The 26,194-nt window shown below is 34.8% G+C and overlaps 1 protein-coding gene across 5 annotated transcripts in view; it reads right to left on the reverse strand.

Annotated features, from left to right (window-relative positions):
• The window catches only part of FXR1 (FMR1 autosomal homolog 1), a 75,024-nt gene that overhangs the window by 6,901 nt on the left and 41,929 nt on the right, over window positions 1-26,194 (reverse strand). For 3 of the 5 annotated variants that reach the window (XM_017662939.3, XM_017662981.3, XM_017662950.3), the window contains exons 5-13: window positions 25,723-25,871; window positions 25,404-25,497; window positions 24,857-24,973; window positions 23,640-23,810; window positions 22,096-22,174; window positions 18,287-18,396; window positions 12,292-12,378; window positions 11,043-11,250; window positions 1,258-1,461 (exon numbers count right to left, since the gene is read on the reverse strand). In XM_017662939.3, coding sequence (XP_017518428.1) covers window positions 1,258-1,461; window positions 11,043-11,250; window positions 12,292-12,378; window positions 18,287-18,396; window positions 22,096-22,174; window positions 23,640-23,810; window positions 24,857-24,973; window positions 25,404-25,497; window positions 25,723-25,871 — 1,219 coding nt within the window. The remainder of the gene's footprint in view (window positions 1-1,257; window positions 1,462-11,042; window positions 11,251-12,291; window positions 12,379-18,286; window positions 18,397-22,095; window positions 22,175-23,639; window positions 23,811-24,856; window positions 24,974-25,403; window positions 25,498-25,722; window positions 25,872-26,194) is intronic. The other 2 variants (XM_017662972.3, XM_017662961.3) reach the window with 1 other exon arrangement.

The following is a 26,194-nucleotide window of genomic DNA, read 5'->3' on the forward strand; positions in this document are numbered from 1 at the left end:
TTAACTAGTCCTCCCATCTCCAGAAACAAAGAGTAAAAGGTGGGGTAAGGTAGGGTTGAAGAGTGGAAAAGGAAAGTCTCAAGATATAATTCATAAGGAAAAAAATACCCATCTTACCTATGTGCATTTATTGCCTCCACCAATCAAATTACAGAAGAAATTCACCTAATCACGATTTTTCCTTTCTAAGTTTCCTTTGGTAACAGCTAGCAAGCTAGCATCTTTGCAAAAGACACTAAGTTTATCCATTAATCATAAACACTAGATAAGTACATTTATTTTGCAATTAAGCATACTGTAATTTTATAAACCTTGGTAATAATGAGCAATAATACACTGAAATACAAGAACTATTCCCCTGAAAGCCTGTAAACTATATATAAGGCTAAAAGAGTATCACTGGAACTGAAGATTACCTTTTTCAAAACCCCTAAATTTTGTAATTTGTTCCAGTGTTTTGTAATTTGTAAGCATGTTTGGTATATATTTAATTATATATACATATGTTTTATAACATTAAAATACCATATAAACTTTCATAGGGCATATATTTTAACAGTAAGAGTGGTTTTCTTATAATATACAATAATATCTTACGGTTATATGCCTAATATAATCTAATCCATGTACTCCTATGACAATTCTCCCCCAAAGCCCATATGCTATTAGCAAGACCACTGTGGCAACTCCTACAACTGCCAAGTTATACCATTTAAAATTTTCAAGACCACCCAAGTAAAAAAAGTTGCTTATACACCTCAAATCTCAGTCTTCTCCACACTCCTCTTTACAGCTCAATTTCTCAAGAACAAATTTCACAATATTTCCCTCTTCCCAAAGTAGTACACACTGTAGCAAAGAATGCTTTTAGGTTAATTTTCAGTATTAAGTATACAGAAGTATTTAGATCTCTCCATGCACTAGAATTCTCTGCAACTGGATGACAAACAAACATGTTACCCAAATATCCTAGGGGATAAAATCTAATTACATAAACCCCACAGAAGTGAAGGGATAAACATCTGACCATGGAAACAAAATCAGCCAGCTAAAGTGTCTTTGACCTTAGTATTGTAGCTAAACCTTTACTGAGAAACACTCTACAGAGCTTTTCTTTTTATTGCTACATGTTCCACTATTTCTCTCAGACAATGAACAGAAACTTCCAAAACTGTGTAGCACTGGAAAATGAATTAACCTGCATCAAATTATACTGTTTACCAAGAAAGGATGCTGACATAGTATATAAAAGACTACCAGAACTGATGGAGGATTTGCCACCACGTGGTCCACCACGACCTCGACCCCCTGAAACACTTCTGCCTCTTCCTCCTGGGCGTCTCCTACTGTCACGCTGATGTCGGCTCTCTCGATCATCTTCTCCTGCCAATGACCAATCACTCAGCTCATCTTTCCGTTCAGATTCTGTTTCAGAGGGGTTAGACAGCTCAGAGTTTGTACCTTGGGGAAAGAAGAGAACATAAGTCAATCAGATTCCCATTTTAAAAAAGTGAAGTTTTTCAAAATTATTTCCTGCAGGTCATTGTTTAAATAACTCTACTGAATTGGCTGCTTCAAAGCTAGGTGAAAGTAAAATAACTGAAATGTATTAACTGAGAAATGCTCAAATGTTAACATTGCTAACATTAGTCATATCGATTAAAAATTGAATTGTCTGTGCAGAAACAGAGTATTACAGAAAACATAAAAAACATTACATATACAATATGAAAATGCAGTTAAGATGGAGAAACAGAAAAAAACTTGCCTACTTTTAGGTTCAAAAATGAAGTATCAGTATAATAAGAACCACTACTATCCAATATTTAAAAATAAATTTAATCATTTTTGGACAAATTAACAGTTGAATTGTATAGGATATATTAAATTCATTATTTCACTGACTCTAAGGGGCACTTCTTGTAATTGATGGCCTCATAAACTGGGAATATATTTTTAGTGATTGTACATGAAATAACAGAAGTCATTATGAATGTCTTCTTAGCATACTGTATTTGAAATTACTAACAAAATTTAACAAAACTTAAGAACTTACTGAGAAGACAACTTCAAACTAACAAAAGAACTTAAACCATTAAGAGAAAAATCTAGCATGATTTCAAAAGTTTACAGACTATTTCTAATGTTACACTGATCTAATACTGACATTTAAAAAATTTAAACACTGCAAAGATTCTATAAAAACCTATAGTATCATCAGTATTATCACAAAGTATCAGATTTACATGACCTAATCACTATCACACTCATCCGCCACTTCTATTCTTAGTCAGTTCTGGGATGCCATTTCCATCCTTCCCTTTTATCATATAATCTGAATGTATCTCCTTCAGATCCATTTAACTGAAAACAGACCTCTCCTCTCCTATACCCCTCTCTTATGCCCTTAAAAGTAATGTGTAGTGAGAGAGGATTCAAGATGCAAGTGTGAGAGGTGAGACAGAGAACTCCTCCCAAAACCACATATAGTAAGAAATACATATAATACAACTAATCCTAAAACAGCAACAGGCAAGAAGGCTGCACCAGACAGCATACACCTGGAGAACAGAGCAGACCTCACAAAACAGGGTAACATACCAAAGCTGTGATCCAGTGGGACACAAGCCCTTCCCCCAGCCCATCTCACCAGCAGGAGGAAGAGAAACTGAGTGAGCAGAGTGGAAGCCTAGGACTGCTGAACACCCTAGAGATCTGCTTTGGAGCACAAACCTACACTGTGTAGTGCTCTGGAGGTTGGTGGTGGTGGGGAGCTGGGACAGGCGGAGTGCTTGAGAGACTGAGATTCCAGCCATTTGTGGAGGAAGGGGATCCACACCCGGCTGCTCTGGGACAAAGGAAAGGTGGGCGGTCTGAGAGGCTTCCTAGCAGCGAGAGGGCTGCTGAAGGAGCAGGGTTTGCATGCAACTTGCTGCGCGGGAGAAGGGATAGGTGGACAAGGTTCTCTGGGTGTGCTCTGCCCAGCAGGTAACTTTGAGGAGCTTCAGGTGCTCCATCCCCTTGGCTGCCTATTCAGCTCGAGGCCCCCCACTGTGACACACAGCCTGCTGAGCCTTCCTCCTGGCCTTCCGGCACCAGCTCGCAAACCGGCAATCACTGCACTGGTGTCAGGCCAGCCAGAGCGAGGCCCCACCTACAACAGCTAGACACACAAAGCACAGAGGTGTAAACCTGTGTGCTCGGCCCACTGGCTCTGACACTGGAAACACGCACTGCAGTTGGAAAGCAAGAAACAGCTCTTTCCTACCACTAGGCACCAGCGGGACTCCCCTGCAACCCCTAATTTCACTCCAGGGACTGAGCAGCTCCAGAGACAAGAGCTTATGGGCACTAGAAGGCATCACACAGAAATATGAAACGTCAAAGAAACCTGGACCAGACCAAAATCTCAAAAATCCCAGAAAAAGGGCCAAATGAAACTGAACTCACCAATGTTCCTAAAAGAGTTCAAAATAAAAATCATAAACATGGTCATGGAGGTACAGGAAGATATTCAAGAACTAGGAATGAACTTAAGACAGAGATTCAATCATTAAGAAATTCCATATGTGAAATGAAACATACAATGGAGGGATTTAAAAGCAGATTAGATGTAGTAGAAGAGATGGTAAATGGAATAGAAATTAGAGAAGAGGAACACAAAGAAGTTGAAGCACACAGAGAAAAAAGAATCTCTAAGAATGAAAGAATATCGGGAGAACGGTGTGACCCATCCCAATGGAACAACATTTGCATTATAGGGATACCAGAAGAAGAAGGAGAGAGAGAAAAAGGGATAGAAAGCGTCACTGAGGAGGTAACTGCTGAAAAATTCCCCAATTTGTGGAAGGAGGTAGCCTCTCAGGCCATGGAGGTGCACAGGTCTACTCCCAGCACAAGGGACCAAGGAACACAACATGAGGATATATAATAGTTAAAATGTTAAAGATTAAGGATAAGGACAGACTTTTAGAAGCAGCTAGATAGAAAAAAGTTCACATACAAAGGAAAACCCATCAGGCCATCATCAGACTTCTCAACAGAAACCTTACAGGCCAGAAGGGTGTGGCATGAGGTATTTAATGCAATGAAAAAAAGAAGGGCCTCGAACTGAGAATACTCAACCCCACAAGGTTATCATTTAAATCTGAAGGAGGGATTAAATAATTTTCAAATAAGCAAAAGCTGAGAGAATTTACCTCCCACAAATCACCTCTGCAGTGCATTGTGGAGGGACTGCTATAGATGGAAGTGCTCCTAAGGCTAAATAGCTGTTACCAGGGAAAATAAAACCACAGCAAAGTAGAAAAATTAATTACTAAGCAGATGAAAAATCAAATCAACTACCCCCAAAGTCAATTAAGGGATAGACAAAGAAAGAGTACAGAATATTATATCTAACATATAAAGAATGGAGGAGGAAGAAAAGGAGGAAAAAAAAAAAGAACCTTTATACTGTGTTTATAATAGCATATAAGTGAGTTAAATTAGACTGTTAGATAGTATGGAGATTACCCTTGAACCTTTGGTAACCACAAATCTAAAGTCTGCAATGGCAATAAGCACATACCTATCGATAATCACCCTAAATGTAAATGGTCCGAATGCACCAATCAAAAGACACAGAGTCACTGAATGGATAAAACAACAAGACCTGTCTATATATGCTGCCTACAAAAGACTCACTTCAAACCCAAGGACATACACAGAATGAAAGTAAAAGGATGGAAAAATGTATTTCATGCAACTAGTAGGGAGAAAAACGCAGGAGTTACAGTACTTGTATCAGACAGGCTGACCCAGGAAGAAACAGAAAATCTGAATAGACCAATTAACACAAAGGAAATTGAATTGGTAATCAAAAGACTACCTAAGAACAAAAGACCTGGACCAGATGGTTTCACTGCTGAATTTTATCAAATATTTAATGAAGACCTAATACCCAGCTTCTCCTTAATGTCTTCCAAAAAGTAAAAGAGGAGGGAATACTCCCAAGCTCATTCAATGAGACCAACATCACTCTAATACCAAAACCAGGCAAAGACACCACAAAAAAAGAAAATTACAAACCAATATGCCAGATGAACATAGATGCAAAAATATTCAACAAAATATTAGCACACCAAATTCAAAAATACATCAAAAAGATCATCCATCATGATCAAGTGGGATTCATCCCAGGGTGCAAAGATGGTACAACATTCGAAACTCCGTCAACATTGTCTACCTCATAAACAAAAAGAAGGACAAAAACCACATAATCATCTCCACAGATGCTGAAAAAGCATTTGAGGAAATTCAACATCCATTCACAATAAAAACTCTCACCAAAATGGGTATAGAGGGCAAGTACCTCAACATAATAAAGGCCATCTATGACAAACCCACAGCCAACATCATATTACAGTAAAAAGCTGATTTTCCTCTAATATCAGTAACAAGACAAGGATGCTCACTCTCTCCACTGTTATCCAACATAGTTCTGGAGGTCCGAGCCATGGCAATCAGACAACACAAAGAAATAAAAGGAATCCAGATTGGCAAAGAAGAATTTAAACTGTCACTGCTTGCAGACGACATATTGTACATAAAAAACCCTAAAGAATCCACTCCAAAACTACTAAATCTAGTATCTGAGTTCAGCAAAATTGTGGGATACAAAATTAATACACAGAAATCTGTTGCATTCCTATATACTAACAATGAACTAGCAGAAAGAGAAATCAGGAAAACAATTCCAGTCACAAATGCACCAAAAAGAATAAAATACCTAGGAATAAACCTAACCAAGGAAGTGAAAAACCTATACACTGAAAACTACAAAACACTCAAGAAGATACCAATAAATGGTAACACATCCTGTGCTCATGGATCAGAAGAATTAATATTGTCGAAATGGCCATCCTGCCTAAAGCAATCTACAGATCCAATGCAATCCCTATCAAAATACCAACAGCATTCTTCAATGAACTAGAGCAAATAATTCTAAAATTCATATGGAATGACACAAGACCCCAAATAGCCAAAGCAATTCTGAGAAGGAAGAATAAAGCGGGTAGGATTACACTCCCTGACTTCAAGCTCTTCTACAAAGCCACAGTAATCAAGACAATTTGATACGGGCACAAGAACAGACCCACAGACCAATGGAACAGAATAGAGAGTCCAGATATTAACCCAAGCACATATGGTCAATTAATATATGATAAAGGAGCCATGGATATACAATGGGAAAAAGCCTCTTCAACAGCTAGTGTTGGCAAAACTGGACAGCTACAGGTAAGAAAATGAAACTGGATTATTGTCTAACCTCATACACAAAAAGTAAACTCAAAATGGATCAAAGACCCTAATGTAAGTCAGGAAACGATAAAACTCTTATAAGAAAACATAAGCAAAACTCTCTTAAATATAAACATGAGCAACTTTTCCTGAACGCATCTCCTCGGGCAAGGGAAACAAAATAAAAAATGAACAAATGGGACTACATTTTGCTAAAACACTTCTGTACAGCAAAGGGCACTATCAACAGAACAAAAAGGCATCCTACAGTATGGGAGAACATATTTGTAAATGACATACCTGAGAAGGGGTTAACATCCAAAATATATAAAGAACTCTTACATGCCTCAACACCCAAAAAGTAAATAACCCTATTAAAAAATGGGCAAAGGATATGAACAGACAATTCTCCAAAGAAATTCAGATGGCCAACAGGCACATAAAGAGATGCTCCACACTGCTAATTATCAGGGAAATGCAAATTAAACCCACAATGAGATATCACCTCATGCCAGTTAGGATGGCCAACATAGAAAAGCACAGGAACAACAAATGCTGGCAAGGGTGCAGAGAAAGGGGAACCCTCTTACACTGCTGGTGGGAATGTAAACTAGTTCAACCATTGTGGAAAGCAGTATAGAGGTTCTTCAAAAAACTAAAGATAGTAATACCATTTGACCCAGCAATTCCACTCCTAGGAATTTACCCTAAGAATGCTGAAGCACAGTCTGAAAAAGACATATGCACCCCAATGTTTATGACAGCACTATTTACAGTAGCCAAGATATGGAAGGAACCTAAGTGTCCATTAGTAGATGAATGGATAAAGATGATGTGGTAAATATACAAAATGGAGTATTTAATCCAGCAGTAAGAAGAAAAATCCTACTATGTGCAACAACATGGATGGAGCTAGAGGGTATTATGCTCAGTAAAATAAGCCAAGTGGACAAAGACAATTACCAATGATTTCACTCATCTGTGGAGCGTAAGAACAAAGCAAAAACTGAAGGAACAAAACAGCAGCAGACTCACAGAACCCAAGAATGGACTAACAGTTACCAAAGGGAAAGGGACTTGGGGAAGGGGGTTGGATGCAGTGGGGGAGGGAGAAGGGGAATAAGTGGCATTACAATTAGTACACATAATGTAGCAGCGGACATGAGGAAGGCAGTATAGCACAGAGAGGACAAGTAGTGAGTGACTCTACAGCACCTTACTATGCTGATGGGCAGTGACGGTAAAAGGGTATGTGGTGGGGACTTGATAATGGGGGCAATCTAGTAATCACTATGTTGCTCTGTAATTGTATATTAATGATACCAAATAAAAATGATCGGTAACAACAACAAAAAAGTAATGTGTAGTTATCTATCATACAGTGTTATCATCTGCTGGTTTCATTTTTTTTTCCCCCTTTGGATTTACTTCCCAGTTGGTCTAAAAGATATAGCTCTGGCTCTTACCTCTGTCTCCAGACACCTAGCAATGTACATAATAATTTTTCTTGATAAATAAATCTGCTGCATGACTTTAAAGTTCCTTTGCTAAACTCCAAAATAAGAGTGATTGCATGATAAACTAAAAGCTGCCTACATTTCAACTCCACGGTCATTTTACGATGCAAATAAAATGCAAGCTCTTCAGATTCATGAAATTTTAAGTATAACGTTAAGGGAATAAAATGTAAAGTTTACAAATGAAGGAGCCTACCAAAACTTCCTTTGCTTTAAAGACAACTCTTCAATACATCTTTTATTCACCACATGCCATTAAGTGTGGATGTAGCTAGTCAATTATGTAAGAACGGATAAATCAGTTGAATTGTATTTTAGGAAAAATTATTTATATTCAAGTCCATGTTAGGATTGAGGATCTCACAGAAAAGAAAAACACTTATTTCTTCAAATGACAAAAAAATTACTTTTATCATGATTTGTTGGCATATGGGCAATTTATCATTTCATGAGTAGTGAAAAAAACTTGGAAATGTTTAAGAAATTCTGCATTTATTTACAAACCTATACCCTCCCCTAGAAACATGAGCAAAATCTGAAGGTAAAGATCTCATTTTTATTTTCACAAAATTCCTACTATACTGTCTTTAGAAACACAGTGTAGTATTTAACTCAGTGTCAAATAAAGGAGATTGTGTAAGTTTAACCTAAATCTGGTATTCAATATACTTGAAGTGAGTATCTAAATCACGACAAATTTCAGTATTTAAGACAAGATATTAAGGTCAAAAACAAAAAGCAAAAGGGATTAATGAATTGGCTAGTGCTCCACTTTACTCATACTTAACACCCCTTAAACATTTTTAAGATGGTAAATGGGCCTCTGCAATTAAAGTTAAGGATACTGAGGTGAAGGAGATATCCAGGTTGAGACCAAACTAATCACATGATCTTTAGAAGTAGAGAACCTTTCTCAGGTGCAGAAAACCAGAGATGGCAGGCCAAGGACTCTCTAGTTACTGGCTTTGTAAGAGGAAGGAAGAAGAGCAGGCCATAAACCAAGATATGGAGGTGGTCTCTAGGATCTGGAAATGTCAAGAGAACAGATTCTCCCCTACAGCCTCCAGACAGAATACAGCCCTGTGGACACTTATATTTTAGCCCCTTGAGATTCATTGTCAGACTTCTGACCTATAGAACTGGAAGATGATAAATTTGTGTTGTTCAAGCTTCTAAGTTTATAAAGCCATCAACCCAGAACTAGAAGAAAAAAGGGAAAAGAAGGAGGAAAAAATATCAGGTCTCTGCTAAGATCCAAATCCAAATCCTGTTTGTTCAAAGCACTGAGACAAGTCCAATCTGTTTTGCAAAATAGAAGTTCATGAATCCAAGAATTTGAAAAACTGTAAACATGATTGATGAAAATGATGCATTTTTAAATTATGCCAACAAATAAGGTCTGTTTTAAAAGGAATTTTAAATATTTCCCCCTCTAAAACTAAAACCACCTCATGTAAAATGATTTACATCCTTTTCAATCATCACATATGCTAAATAGGTAAGGTACCACATTTTATTAAATCCAACATGCCACCCATTTCAAGTCATAATTGTGTGCCATAAAAGAAAATGCTGTCAATTGAAGTTGTAAAACATAACCCATCTTCAGAGATGTTATACTGAGATACGTTTCTTCCCAATTTAGATGTATTACATAAAAACCATTCTGAATTTAAGTGGACAAGAACATATAACCAAACACAGATGGATTTTATTTTTGTGGAGCCCATATAAATTATCAGCTATTTTAAGAAATACTGTTATTAGTCTACAGTTTCAGAAGAGTGCCGTCTACTCAACAATTTGCATAGCTTTTTTCCATCCAGATGATATTTCTCTTCCTCCACTACTCCTTAAAGATATATCATCAACTGTCAACAAAAGCATTTTGCCAAAGAGTGACCACTCATTAGTAAGTGGACTTCCCAGAGACATATAAAATTCTTCAATGAATTAATTACTTTAATCAGCTAAAAAGCTAGACCTGATTATTTATACTAGTAATTGTACCTATAAAATAATTCAGTATATGCTTTATTTCTACTTAATTACTGGCTAATTGTTCTTTGTATTAAATGTATTTTTAAGAATACAATAATAGTTTCACAATTCTCAGCACTTCACATACTAAACACTTTTACTATATATCAGAACTTTTTTCAGGTTTCAATAAAGGGTTAACTTTAATAAAATGTATATCAATAAATGAGAACACAGAAATAGGATAAGAAAGGGAGGGGTTAATTAAGCTTTCAACTCAATAGCAAATACTATACAGATTTTATATAACTCTGGCATTCTTAGATGATCCTTCAGTCAAACATGAAATGTGGACGTGTTATCTGGATGCCGTATCTTTCATGTACCTCTAATTACCCTGAATGACTTTTATATTCTGGTACAGGTTTATGAAGTATCTTCCCAAATTATCCAAATATTTTAGGGTGAGCAGAGAGAGGTGGAAATGAGAGGGAAGAAAAAGGGAATAAAATGAGGGAGGAAAAAAAATCAGGTCTCTGCTAAGATCCAAATCCAAATGCAGAAAAATGGAACAACTCCAAAGCTGAAGAAGAGTAAGTGAGAATTTAGGATTAGAAAATCACTGATTACCATCCACTGGTCCCTTTCTGCAGGTGTTAGGCCCCACCTTCACAATGAAATACATTTTAGAAAAACATTCACTTATAAAATTGGTAATTATGCTCTGGCTTTTAAAGCCCTCATTTTAGTAAAATGTTGTATTTTACAAAATAATTCCAAAGCTGAGATAATAATACTCAAAAGTGCTGAATGAGCTAATAAAATATATTTTGAAAGCTAGTTCAGGTTTACTATATGTAATCTTGGCACAGTGACTAGCATATTTTTTATTTTCCTAGAAGGTTAAGCAAAAAGTGATTCTCAGCAGTGTCACTACTAGGTTTTTATTAGAAAATGAAAAATGAATACAATTGTACAGGGAATATTCAGAAAATTTAATTCATACTTGTTTATTCTAAGTATTTAGAATAAACATGACCATGAACTGCCCAGTTAGCAAAACCATGTTTCAACTCATTACATAGCTGCTTGAACAACACACACCTTTTGTTGTCTTTAATATAAAGTATACTAACACTACCATTAAGATATAAACCTCAGAACTATCTTCTACCCTAAAGCCAAGATGAGTAATGAACTAAATAATAAAAAGGTATTGGAGTGCCTAAACAAGAAGTGCTACAATAAAAATTTGTCTTTTACCATAACCGGAGGTGTAATTAGGGCCCCGACGACCTCTGCCTCTTCCACTATAAGACCTAGAACCTTGTACAGAAGAGACGGTACTTTCATCAGTGGCATATCCTTTCTCTTTTTCAGGCCCTCTGGTGGAAGAAGGTCTGAAACCCATACCAATCTGTCGTAGCTGTTCATCAATCTGCAGGCGTTCCATTCTTAGCTGTTCTACTTCCTATAATCAAAACATAAAAGGGTAAATATTCTTAGGATGTACGTAACTTTCTGTTTTAGAACATAGAGCTCAAGCTTTAGTCCCTACCAATGAAAGAAACTGTAATCTTGCACAATTATTTAGTAAAGTACAACTGTTTCCCTAATAAACATGACTTGCAAGGTCATTTGCTGATTCAACCAACAAGCACTACTGAATGTGTCAGCATGTGCCAACCATGCTAAGTGCTCCAGGAATACAATATAAAAAAGACAAGGATTCCTTTTTTTCAAGGGAATGTTTAACAGACAAGTGTTAGAATAACCTGTTTATTAAATAGCTAGTAATTGTATAATTATTACCAGATTTGTTAGCCCTCAAGGAGTTAGAACTTCTAAATGAGGTACAGGTACCCTCACCTTCTATAAGAGGTGCTGAAACTCTTATCAAATTAATGACACCCGAGGTGTGACCTACATGACTAGTATCCTTGACCATTCAAAACTGAAGTCATCAGAATACGTGAAGGTAAGGTCTAGAGAAAGCTTTTGGCTAAAAGGCAGTAGGAATACTGGAAGATAAAACCGGAGCTTAATATGCCAGACTGAATTGAGACTTATATAATAAGACAAGTTTTAAAATAAAAAGAATGCCCTTTCAAATGAATAATATGAGTGACAGCAGCAATGATATGAGTAACTAATAGGAGAACATACTAGAGACAGGGCAGTTGAGTATTACTGTAAACAATAAAAACATAGCAGGAATCAGAGGAAAAGGAGAAAATAACAACTACAACTTTTAATGATTTAGGGAGCATATTTTCCCTAAAACCATGGCTCTTCATTCATCAATTCAGCAGTAAAGAGAGAGAATGTACACGAGGCCAAACATTTTATGACAGCAAAGGAACTTTAATTTTTAAACTCTCATAGAAAAATGGGGCAAATTTCTTGCTGAATTAACAAAAAGATTTAAAGATTTGAAAGTTACTACATTAATTTTAATTTTAGCTAATTAAGTTTAATATGTGGAGTAACAGTAGGTGAACAGTATACAAACCTTTAGATAAGCAATATGATACTCTAAAAGAACTTGCACATTTCCGATGCTTTCTTTAGTGCCAACAAATACAAATGGAACCATACCCTGTAAAAAAAAAAAAAAAAAAAACACACACACACACACAAACAATATCCTCAGTATTTAATATTTTAACAAAGTCCTAGCCTAAATTTGACAATATATATTCATACATATTTCCATTATGTAATTTGGAAAACTTTCCAAAAATACACAATTTATGTACTAAATTCAAGATTTAAAAATGCACTGCTACAAAAAATATCACTGTTATCTGAAATACTGATATATTTAATAATTGTCATATCTGCACTGTAATTTAGCATTTGTCTGCTAAAATTTGAGAATTTACTTTTTACACACAGGAGTTCTAGTTTCTAATTCAGTTTAATTTTCTCAGTATACAAGCCAACTTTCAAAGAAATTGTCCTTCAAATTGGCATGAATTTACAGACTAGCTATATCACCTTAGAAGTGACTACTTTAAAAACAACATAAAACACATTAGCCAGGTTATTCCTGTAATGCGTTCACATGACAAAACATTTAATGTCTTTGTATTGGAAGGAGTGCTTCCTGACCATTAATAGAAAGTATAATCAAGAGCATAAATACACAATATAAAAATGTGAAAATTATTGATATGGGCAAATACTGGTCACACAGACATTAAAACACATCAAAGCATTAACACAGACGTGGTTTACTTTGCTGAATTTTAAAAAAGGGAGGAAGGTTTAAAATGTGGGAACCAGAAATAAGATAGGTAATGATTGGCATTTTTTCTTTAAAGAAACCCACTTCCAGGTTCCTACTGACCAGAAAATGAGTAAAGCCTAATAAATAAACTGACCCAAACAGGTTTTTCTTTTGTATTTTTTTTAAACTGAAGTATGGATGATACACAGTCGAATATACTGGTTTCAAGTACAACACAGTAGTTCAACAGTTACCTTATTAATTAAATCCTCACCCCTTTTACTATGGATACTATCTGTTAACATAAAATGATACAGCATCATTGACTATACTTAGCGTGCTGTACTATCATCCCCAAGACCAACCTGTATTATGATTATTTTTGTGCACCTTTATCCCCCCTCACCATGCTGTAGTACCATCCCCCAGACAAACTGATACTATGATTGACAATTTTTGTGCACCTTTGTCATCCCCCCTTATACTCCCCACCCACACCAGCCCCTGGCCCAGTCACTGTGTCTTTGAGTCTACTGTTGTTTTGTTCAGTGGTTTGAGATTCCACAAATGAGTGAAATAATATGATGTTTGTCTTTCTCTGCCTGGCTTATTTCACTTAGCCTAATACCCTCAAGGTCCATCCATGTAGTTGCAAATGGCAGGATTTTTTAACAGCTGAGTAATAGTCCATTGTGTATATGTACCACACTTCTCCTTTATTCATTCATCTATGATGGACACTTAGGTTGCTTCCGTATCTTGGCTATTATAAATAATGAAGGAATAAACATAGGGGGGCATATATCTTCTTGAATCAGGGATCTTGGGTTTTTTCAGGTAAATTCCTAGATGTGGAATCACTAGGTCCTCCGGTATTTCTATTTTTAGGTTTTTGGAGGGCTTGGCTGCATCAGTTTACATTCCCAACAGTGTAGGAGGGCTCCCTTTTCTCCACATCCTCACCAACATTTGCTATTTCTTGTCTTCTGGATGGTGGCCATTCTAACTGGTGTGAGGTGGCATCTCCTTCTCATTTTGATTTGCCTTTCCCTGATGATTAGCAATGTGGAGTATCTTTTCATGTGCCTGTTGGCCATCTGTATTTCCTCTTTGGAGAAATGTCTGTCCAGATCCTGCACCCATTTTTTCATCAGGTTATTTGTTCTACTGGGTATTGAGAGGTATGAGATCTTTAGATATTTTGGATGTTAACCCCTTAGCTGATCAGTCATTTAGGAATATATTCTCCCATACTGTAGATGCCTTTTTGTTCTGCTGATGGTGTCCTTTGCTGTACAGAAGCTTTTTGGTTTCATAAAGTCCCACCTGTTCATTTTTTATTGTTTCCCTTGCCCAGGGAGATGTGTCCAGAAAAAAAATTATTCATGTTTATGTTCAAGAGATTTTTGCCTATGCTTTCTTCTTATGCTTTCTTCTAAGTAAACTCACCCAATCGATTTTAATGTCTCTTCTTTCCTTGATTTTACAGAATAGTTTCTAAGTCATTTAAACAGACTGGCTTAAGAATTTTTGGGCTTTAAATATGGAACTAAGTATGGCTTAAGAGCTTCTTATGTTATACAAGAATCTACAACTTACTTTCAAACTAATTTTTAAAAAAGTTAACTGAAGAATTTTAGATATGGGGGATTTAAAAGTAGGAATGTACCAGGGCAGGTACTAAGTATACAGTACACAGCATAGCAAACACTGAGATTATAGAAAGCTGTAGTGATTGTAAAGAAGTAGTGACAACTATGAAGGCATTAAACAAAGGAATCTGACTTAAGCTTAGGAAGTAAGTCTTGACACTGTCCTCAGGAATTCACAGGCAGACAGAGGATACAAAGTAAATAAAAGATGGGGGAAAAAACACATAAAAATTTGAAGACATACCATATCTCTGGGACTATATTATTTATTTTACATCAGTATTTATTTAATTTTTATTTAAAGTAACTTAAAGAAATATCCCAGTTTTACAGTTGAGAAAACAATTTGCCTGAAGTCATAAAATGAGCAACCGAACCAGCCAATTTCATATCGAATTACCTAATTCCAAATAATATTTACTTGTAATCATGAGAATCTATGCTAAGGTATAGGATAAAGCAAAGTCCTTGTTCTAACGGCAATCACAATTTCAGAAAATAAATATTCCTGGAATAATATCTTTGTATAGCATTAATGATATGAATAAAAAACACAGGAATATTAGGTTAAAAGTGCATTATCCCACTCCAAGTGTGGAAACTTAGTGGAATTCATAAAATTACTATTTATTATTTGAAGTTAATGTTTAAAAATTTTTTAAAACACAGAATTCTGCCAAGTTGATGAAGAAGAGAAAGCCATTACAGAAGTATTATCTGCAAGGGATTAGTGCCTTGACCCTGAACTGGAGATGTTACTTATCAAGAATAGTTATCTCCAGTAAAAAGAGGAGGTAAAAAAGCATCCTTAAAGACACTTGTTTTATAAATTATTTTAATGGCCACTGTAAAGTCATTTTTAAAAATGTAAATATTACAGAATATATGAGTTCACTTCTAAGAAATTTTAGTGATATTCCTAATTTTTAAATGGTAAAAACTGATTATCCATGTTTAATAGATGGCAGTAAGACAACCAACTAGCATTCAGAAAAAATTAAAAGTTAACCCCTGTTCCTGATATCTTATATCAAAGATTCCAACTGTAGTGAAAAATTTACACTAAAAAAACACACAAAATCCAGAGAATATAAATGAATTTCTGAATGATCCAGGAGTAGGAAAAACCTTGCCAAGCATGACACAAAATGCTGAAGAAGTAAGTCATAACGCCAAAGTCTAAATAACTCCAATATAAAAAAAATGTAATGTCTGTACAGGGAAAAAAAATCAAGTCAAAAGAAACATGACTTGGCACACATATGAAAAGACAAAAGACTAGCTTCCTTAAAATGCAAAATGCTCTTACAACTCAGTAATAGAAAATACAAGAAATATACAAAAGACAAACAGTTTACAGAAAATAAAAATGTCTCTTAAGCATATGGGAAGGTAACACACACCTTCTGGAATGGCACTAATTGTTAAGTTTGATAAAACTCAGTATTGGCAAAATATGTGGAAGGAATGTGTGGGAAAATTAACAAGACCCCAAATTTAAATGCCATATACCCTTTGATCTAACAAATCCACTTCCAGGAATTTACTCTCCAGTCAAAGGATGTGTGCTGCAGCATTGTTTTTAGTAGCAAGACAAGACACGAAAAGGCAACCTGTCAACAAGTCTAAAATCTATTAGGCCTGATAAAAGAAGGAAGAAGAGACACTGACAGGACCTAGATATACTTATTTTTCATACTATAACTTTCTGTGCTATTCTTTTACATAAATATACTTCTTTTACAATTAAAAACTCAAGCGTAATCTTTAAAAATCTTGAGTTAAAATATTTATCAAGTACCTACTCCATACCATTCACTGTACTAGGGAAGAATGGTAAATATGAGAATTCAAATGTGCTTTCTTGTTCAAGGAGTACACACCTGCCTTCAAGACATTAAGGTAAACCAGAAAAAAACAAAAGGTTGAAAGAAAACCATTAAATAAATACCCAATTAACTGCTACAGTATACAGGTAGGAAAGGTCATCTCAGGTTCGGGGTAGATCACCAAATACTCAGAGCAAACAAGTTATAAATGGAGTTTCCAGGGGATTTAGACAGCTTAAATAATGAAATGGCGGCCCCACATAAGCTGATACCAACATTCAGATTTAATTTAACACATAATGTTTTGAAAATTGAAAAACTTAGTACATTATAGGTTTCCAGCTTCTCTCAGAAATACGAGAATACTATCCCCAGGGTATTATACATCCCAAGCTACTTATTTACATCATCTGCTTGGCTTCTCTAAGTATTAGAGTTTTTTACCACTGGCTTGGAAACAGCAGTAGCCATGCCCTAATCATGTGTGAGGAGGACTTAGAAGAGCCAGCTCGCAGTAAGACAGCAAATGCTGGGTAGTACCTGGGGACATGTCGAGCTAAGGAAGGCTGATTATCAGTACCAAGCTAAGAAACATATACTCGGGTCATATAATGGCCCTGACCAATAAACACCTTGACCATTAGACCAATTTTTAGGCAATGGCTGTATGCCAAATAGATCACCACTGTTTCACATACATATTAAGTACAGAGGAGGAAAGTGCAAATTTTAGTAACTAATACCACTGATTTTAATCCTTATCTCAAAAATGTCTGTAAGTCATGAAAACAGGGGGTTTGGGGGATTGCTTAAGTAAAAATTACTTGAAATCTACAGCAGTTTTTGAAGCAATATAGAATGAAATCAATCCTAGCCTCAAGTATTCATTTGTATAATACTACCTGATTTGTTTTTCTGGGTATATTTCCTCCACATTCTAACTATTTAAAAGGAATAAGAGAAGTGCCTATCTGTAAGAGAAGTCTTAATAGTATTTAATACTTTATGTGAGTCTATTTATCTGGGCTGTCCAGTTTTCTATATTTCTATTTTTTTCAAGATTGATTTCTCCTAATAGGCTAACAAACTCTCCAAACTCTAACCTCTTGTGCAAAACTAAAGAAGCTCTGGGTATACTGCCTTCTGAGGCATTAATTTGGGAGAAAATACTTTGCCTTATATTCAGGCATGTAAAGTTCAGGTCAACTATACAGAGTAGGCCACTGGAGCCATCAAGGTGAGAGACTGTTAAAAGTGATGTATGAGTAAGTAACAGTTTTCTGGACAAAACATCAACATGTGAGAAAAAAAGTCATGGAAAAAGAAACCACAGAAATTTGGTCTCAGAATTAATAGCAACATAGAGCTTAAATATTACAAAGAACAAATGGTCAGTGATTTCAGATTCTACAAAAAGGTCAAGGAGAGTGTTATTTACTAAAAATTCCTCTAAAACAGACAGTTTTGTTGTAAAGTACCATGTTCTCATACAAAAAAGAACTGTTATGATGATCAAAGTGAAGGCTTTTTACCAAAAACTGGCCTTTTTACTGACATGCTGAGAAACCAAGAACCCAAGGCCCACAATTGAAAGATGACTGTTTTCTAGGCAAGTAAAACAATAAGGAATGTAATTTTTTAAAAAGATAGAAAAATCCACTGTATCACAGTGTAGCTCTACACTAGATCACTTTCCAAAACAATTCCTAAAATATAAAAATAGTCTTAAAGTCAGCCAGAAAAAGAATATGAAAAAAAAAAAAAGTCAAATTGAATTACACTTTAAATACTTACATCTTCTCTAGGTAGTTTATTTTCATTGTCTCCTTCAATTCTCACCCGAACCACACCAGATTTGTCCACTATTTCCTGAATGACTTTGCCATTTTTTCCAATTACTTTTCCTTTAATAAAAAGAAAAACAAATATGACAAGTTAAAAACTAATACTTCTATCTTCTTTTAAAACCAGCCCAAATAATTTATGACCTGCTATTAAATTATAGAAGTCAAGCAAAACTCTACCAACTCTCAACTCACCCTTTAGACTACTCAAAAATATAATCCTTAATTTGAAACTTTCTTTTCCCTATGCCTAAAGCTATTAGCTGGGATTAACAATGCTGCTCACATGTAAGATATTTTCAAGTTTAGACTTTTTAATGTTCTACATCCTTTTTGTATTTTTATATCAAGTCCAACCCATTTCAAAAGCCTGGATATACAAATAAAGATCAAAAGAAAACCACTTTATTTTAGCATTAATCATATCACTTTACCTTTATTATGTATTTATCATTCAAACAATTAACATATTCGATCTTGCTTTTCAAGTTTCTATTTGTCGAAAAAACACCTGTGACTTGAAAATACTTTTAAAATGGATATTCCCTTCATTCAAATAAAGTTTACATTTAACACATGTTACATTTTACACCAAGATGTTTTTAAAGTACTTCACAGCTATAAAAATACATACAGCATATATACAGTATGGTGCCTTCCCACATGTGAGATACTGTAAAGTGACATGAAATCCCAATTATTTACCTTCTCCGTATATAAATTTTAAGTGTGTCAAAAAGCAATTACTGAGTATCCAATAATTAAAAGAGAAACTAAAAAGGGGGACATGAAGACTCTCTTCCTTTTAGGAACTTACTAATTAAAAAGATAACATATACACTGATAAAATAAAGTAATAATGTATAGTGTTATCTGGAAGAAAACTAAGTAAATATTCAGGTAACCATCACCATATGGAATACATGTATCCCTTATAAAAGTTAACAGCAACACTGTATTATGTTACTAAGTCATTATTATATCTATATTCCCAAATATTTTTTTTACTAGATCACCAATTTTCACAATAAATTAATTTTGATTTAAAGGGGTTATTAAAATGGAAGTTTTTCATATTACATTCTTGAAAAAAGCTTCCACTAAAGAATAAGGGAACAATGGCAACAGTAAGCTAGTCAATACAGCAAAGACACTATTTCAGGTTAAGATATTTTATCCCGATTCTCAAACTTCCTTCTCCTTTAATAATCCTAAATTTAAAAGCAGCAACTGAACAGTATAAAGAAAAAACAGAGTAGACAAGGATTCACATGATGTGTGTCTTCTCTGAGCAGCCCTAGCAGCAGCACAAAAAAGGAACCGCCATTGTTAACACAGTGAAGCTCAAGCAGCAACTCCATCCATGACCCTGCTAAAAGTAAGCAAATATCTTTTCGAAAATACAAAAATCAAGTTGATATATCATAATTCCTTCCCCAGAATCTTTTCCCCTTCCTTCTTGTGAACTATACCAGTGGTGAGTGAACATCCATCACCCTCCTGGGGTCTGTGGCAGGGACCTACCTGCAAGTTTTATTTAGTCCCACCAGAGACCGTCATTATTTTAACTCATCATTCCATAGTTTAAATTCCAAAGTATATTGCAAAAATTGAAGCAGACCTGCAGTATAAATTGAACACTGAGCATAAATGCTGAAGGGACAGAGTAGAAAAGTGGTTAAACGTGGCTTCCAAGAAGTGAAAGGTTTTTATTTATTTTCAAATCAATGTTCATATAATATTTTTCTTTTAATTTGAGAGGGATGGGACTGGTTAAATTCTAGAACTCTTCTTGGAACCTAACTGTATAAAGAAAATCCTCTCGGGAACTTACCACCAAGTAGTTCTCATTCCCTTTCATTCCTCAGTCCTTTTTCATTTGGACTAATAATGTACTATTTTTCAGAAGACTGCTTCACCCATAAAACATTTTAGAGGGAAATGTAGTATTACTATACACAACATCCAACTGAAATCTTTAGATTACTCCTGAGTATTTCATCAACACCTAATAATTGCTGCTAACCTATAATTCCTAAAGAGTACACAAACAATCTAAATTACCAAAGCCAACCAAGCAGGAAAAGAGACATGACAGATATTCACATCACTGCACTGAACTACAAATATATTCAAATTCCTTATTTCTGAAACATCAGAATTTTTACTCAAGATAAAATCTACCACAAATTCTTTAAGACCAAGGCTTTCTCTATAGAACTGCTGGGTTAGGAAGAACAACCCTGATTGCCTTGCACATACCTCCATATCATTTTCAGAAGTGAAGAAACCTAACTGAAATATGTTCTGTAAAGCAGCAACCACATTAGTACTGATAGGTGTCAATCATTATGATTTAAGCCAAAAAAAGGATCATTTTCAAAAGCAGCTTCCTTTCCAAAGATGATTTCATTTGACAATGATAAACATTTGGTAACATTTTGATAAAAAATTCTTCAAGCTTATGTTCCTTTTATGTTCTGGACTCACCTCTCTTACTTCAGTCTACATTTACGGTGGTTTCTAAGAACAGATATTGGAGTTTAATTGGCAGTATGTCATACCTATCCCAATGTTTGGGCAACTTTTTATATAAATAATAGTTGAATACCAAGAAATTCTTGTGTTCTTCTGTCCACATTCTTGTGTTGTAAACTCCTGTCCCAGAGGATATATTACTTGTTATTGGCCAAAACAAACATTTTTGTAATGGAAGTGTTTTCACCTTTTAAAATTTTCTCCTACTAATCTTGAATTTGATAAATAAAATACATCAATAGCAAAGAAATCATTCCCTAAAGGCAGAACAGGCCTAATTATATATAAATGGAGTCCAAGGGGTTCTAACTGTATCAATAACGGCAAAAAACTAAGACACAATAGGTGACAAAAACTCAGGTGCCTTAGGAAGTTTGCCTCCCCCTCTTGGCAAACTTAAATACTTTATTCTAATGCTTACTTTTATATTAAACTTTTAGGATAATCACTAAATATTTAACATGTAACCAAAGCTTTCCTTTTGTCTCAAATAGCATTTAAAAGAACAGACAGCACAGACATAGAGGTTGATAACAAAGCTATTGAAAAACTCATCCCCAGTTATAACATTCATTTAACTATAGCTTCAAACTCAAATTTTCTGTTACTTAACTTATAGCCCATGGGTACAACAGTTTTCATTAATGGTGTCAAAAATTAATAGTGAAACCTCCCCTCATATCATCATCACCATCCTTCTCTCCTGCCCATGACTTCTTACCTTATTCTATACCTTTGCAACAACAAATTATTATTTATTCAGGGCCTACTGTGTAGAAGTTTATTAACCTATCATTAGTCCACTCCTACTTTTTCTTCTGCACTAAACAAAAGAAAAAAATTATCACAAACACTTTCTCATAAAGAACCATGACAATTTTGATGAATATATGAATGATAAAAAGATATTAAACAAATGATATTAAGAACCCAAAGGAAGATAAAACTTCAGAGAAGCTGTAATAACAAACTGCTATTAAAATCATGGGTCTCATTAGTGGGTCACCCTGTATAGAAGAAAACATCTTTGCTTTTTAACACGACAATAACAAGGTAATAGTCATAGACACTACTACTTAAAAGAATGAAAACAACTACTGCCACCCAAATGCTCCACACAACTCCAAGTAAAGTAAGTTATCACACAAGACTAATTTTCAATTGTCATGTACGTAAGTTAAATGACATTTAACTTACTTAACATTTAGCACAAGTACCTACCAACAAGATTCCTAGGAACCTGAATAAAATCCTCCACAAACTCCAAGAAACCTCTAGCCTTTTTTACAGCATCAGCACTCTGTAGAAGGCGGGGAAAAAACAAACATGAAATACAATCCCAAAGAAACCCACAATCCAAAACAGAAACATGAGAAGTGAGAAAAATCGGTATTATGCTCTGGTACAATATTCTGCTCAGCCCACTGGGTTCAACTTTCAGGTCAAATAATTCATTAAGTATTAAAAAAAAAAGTAAAAATTAGAATAAAAAAGAGTAATCATTAAAAGACGAGAAAAAAGTACTATTAGAACAAAAATGTTAGATTATCTCTAAGTTTCCATTAAAGTTCCTGAGAAAATTGGCTAAGAGTTTAACTTGTTTGTTAGCCAAATTTTAACCCAATCTTACATATATTTAGTCCATACTCCCATGATAAATTTCTCCAGATGAATGTTAAAAAAGATATTGTTCCCATTGTACTATCTGCATTGTTTTTTCATTCTCAACATAAGGTATAATTTTAAAAGCTATTTTTGTAGACATTCATTTATAAAAATATATCTACTGATAGGATCACTACATTTCCTAATTTCCAATGGGTACAATTTTAAGACTGGAAGTTGTGGGTCGGGGTGGGTCTCTCTAAAGGGAATTTACAGTTCTTAGTAATAGTTAACTTCCAGTTTTAATGTTTGTTGTTTAATAACCAGAGATCACATGTATTGTGTGCTCACTATATTATACTAATAGAAATTTTAAGAATGTATAATTCTCATCAAATGCAACATTAAGCACTATTATTCTCATTTTATAATGAGGAAAATTATGCAGGAAAGTTAATTAACTTTCTACGATTCCACTCACAGTGGTAGACAGAAGTCCAATTCAGGCAGTATGGCTCTAAAGTCTTTCATCTTAATTACTTTGTTATACTGCCCACTTCTAATGGTTTCAGGAAAAAAAAAAATCAGGCATCTAGTGGTTTACTGTATGCAAGCTTTTCATGAGAAGAGCTATGTATGAAAAACCAAGACCCAAAATTATCACCCTAAAAAACCTCATTGATTTATTCTAGTGTGAAGGATGATTTCAGTGAAAAGTCTGAGTTACTTATTTTTGAGATTTATTATTTTCCTGTCCACACAAATACAACAATTAACCAGTGACAAAATATTATCCAAATTAAAGTTCTACAAAAACTTTTGTTACATGCCATTTACAACTGCAAGTGCCTGAAACACAGTAAGCACTCAAATATTTAAATACATTATTTGTAATGCACATAAAATTCAGTTAAACTCAGATGCACCTGGCCAGGGTTCTTTCAAAAACAGTACTTTATTAAATACTCAGTCAATCTTTCATTGCCCTGTATAATACAGTATCCTCCTCAATCCACCTGCATATGTGTAATGACTACTAAGCTAATTGACCCTAAAGTACTTTACTGGGAAACTGAAATTTCATATTAAATATGATCAAATAATAGGTAATACATTATTATAGTAAAGTTACCTGAGGTGGGGATTGGACAATAGCTTACCTCTCCATAGATTCTAAATGTTCCAGTATCTTCATCTAGCTCAATAGCTGTAACTCCAGGAACCTTCCTAGCTTGCTGTATGTTACTACCATGTGTTCCTATTGCCAGACCCATCAAATCTTCTCTCACAACAAATTCTTCATGAAAAGCTGCTGCAAGTTGTTTTGTACACTAGTAAAAGAGGTAAATTATTCATTACTATGAAGGATCAAAAACAAAAATGGTTTTTCTACACCCATGTTCATAGCATTATTCACATTAATCAAGAGGTGGAAGCTATACAAATGTCCACTGACTGATGAATAAACAGACAATATGCTTAGTGAAATAAACCAGCCAGTCACCAAAAGATGAACACTGCATTATTCCACTAATATGAGGTATCTAGAATAGTCAAATTTGTAGAAACAGAAAGTAGTAGTGGTTGCCTGGTGCTGGGGGTAGAGAAAAATGGGAAGTTATTTAATGGGTGTAATTTCAGTTTTTGCAAGACGAAAAAGTTCTGCAGATCGGTTGCAAACAATATGAATATACTTAACACTACTGAACTGCACACTTAAAAATGGTAACTACAACAGGCAGTTCTCTAATTCAGATGATTCATGCTTCAAAACTCATTCTCATATCCCTTGTGCAAAACTGGTAAATTAAAGAGGGTACTCGTATTTGTCCTGAAGATGAACCTACCTTAATTTCTCTAAAATAGCATGCATGTGCATATTTGTGGGGGACAGGGCGGGGGAATGTGGAACACAGATCTCCTAGTAGTGTGGACCTAAGAAAAGGAGAGAGAACTACAGGCTCTTATTAAACACTACATGCTATGGGTCCTCATCTTCTCTTACAAGTTATTACAGTGAAGTATTAATGAAGTGTGTTGTGACTGACAGGTGACAGGGTAGTTTAAAAAAAGGTTAAAAGTAAAGAATTAGCAATACAATTCTACTGGGCATTCCTAGTGAGTTTCTAAGCTTTTTGGTACCTATCATTTAAGTCCTAACAAAAAACTCAACAGGCATTTAGCAAACAGAAGCCTACGTTTAAGACAAGTAATAGAAAAAAGTAATCCTAAAGACACAACTCCAGATATTAGCCACAAAACAGGTCCTAATTTGCCTTATCTTGCTAGCAGTTAAGTCATTTGAGCTAAGCAACTTGAATTAGACATTTACACTAAATGGGACACACTAAAACCTTTCATAAGTAAACCCACTTACTTCTAAATGTTTAGTGGCCTCTTCATTTCTGGACATAAGCATCAACTTTGTACGAATACTTCGCAAATGCATATCACTTAAAATATTTACTCTTTTCACAGTTGCTTCACTGGCAGACTATAAACAAACAAGTTAATCACTCAAAATCTTCAATCATTTTTCAAGACAATACAAACACAACCTTCTACATAAAGCCTTCCTTGATTCTCTTCTACTACACTTCTCTCCTCACCTAACATCCCCCTCCCACTACTAACCTTACTTTCCTTTCTCAATTCCCTTATTACTTAGTTATGCTATTTAAATTATGATTGGTGAGAGGGAAACCCAGGATCCCACACATTAAGAATTTTATACCAAGCACGTCATATTAAGATTTTTCCTATTTCAGAAGAGATTGAAAAGACTATTTAATAATTGCAAAATCAAATTTTTGCCCACACTATATTAATAAATGCACTGTACACCAAATAGCTTTTATGTTTTGAAATAATTATAAAATCTGTCCAATATCCTTTAGTTACCTTAAAATACTGAGTTATCTTACCAGTATCATTAACTGTGTGGTTTCTGGATGGTAAAAAATTCTGCATGCTCCTACTGCTTTCTTAAAATCTTTATGTGCATTTTCATTAGCACACCTAGAGAGAAATTAATTCATGTGTAAGACCAAAATAGTAGATTAAATTCAGAGGATATTAATGCAAACTCAGTATTTCATTTGGACACAACCCACTAAAACTTTTGTTTATTAAAAAAGATTTTCTATGAGTTTTTCATTGGGTGTTTGGGGAAAAAAGATTTTTGTGACACTGAAAAATCCTCTTAATTCACAAACAAATTCAATAGTAAACAAAATTACTCACGCCTCTCTCAAATCCTCAGGAACATCCACTGTGCATTTAAAGAAAGTATTTTTTTTGACAGTTTTATTTTGATTGACAGGCCGAAGTCTTTCAAATGTGACTATTTCGTTGTAAGTGGCATCACAAGCAGCATATTCAATGACATAAAACTAAAAGACATCAAAATACTTTTAAAATCCCAACTGAATGGAAATAATAAGCTTTACATGAAGTTCTAATTACCTTGCTCGGCTTAATCAGCAGACCCTTCACCTTGTGGCACAAATACTAAGTACATCTTAATTACATCTATCAGATTTGCCAAAACTAGATTATAGGTTCTTAAAAGCATGAGTCCCTCTGGAGAGCAGCTGTGGTGTTTGCAAATTCAGAACAAAAACAGGTATTAATGGTCTCATCAATTTTTGGAATGTGTTATCAACTATTTCTGAAGCAGGCTTTTAGAAACAAACTAAGAGCTGGAGTAAGGTAC

This window comes from Manis javanica, chromosome 3 (assembly GCF_040802235.1).
Source record: "Manis javanica isolate MJ-LG chromosome 3, MJ_LKY, whole genome shotgun sequence".
Taxonomy (NCBI): Eukaryota; Metazoa; Chordata; class Mammalia; order Pholidota; family Manidae; genus Manis; species Manis javanica.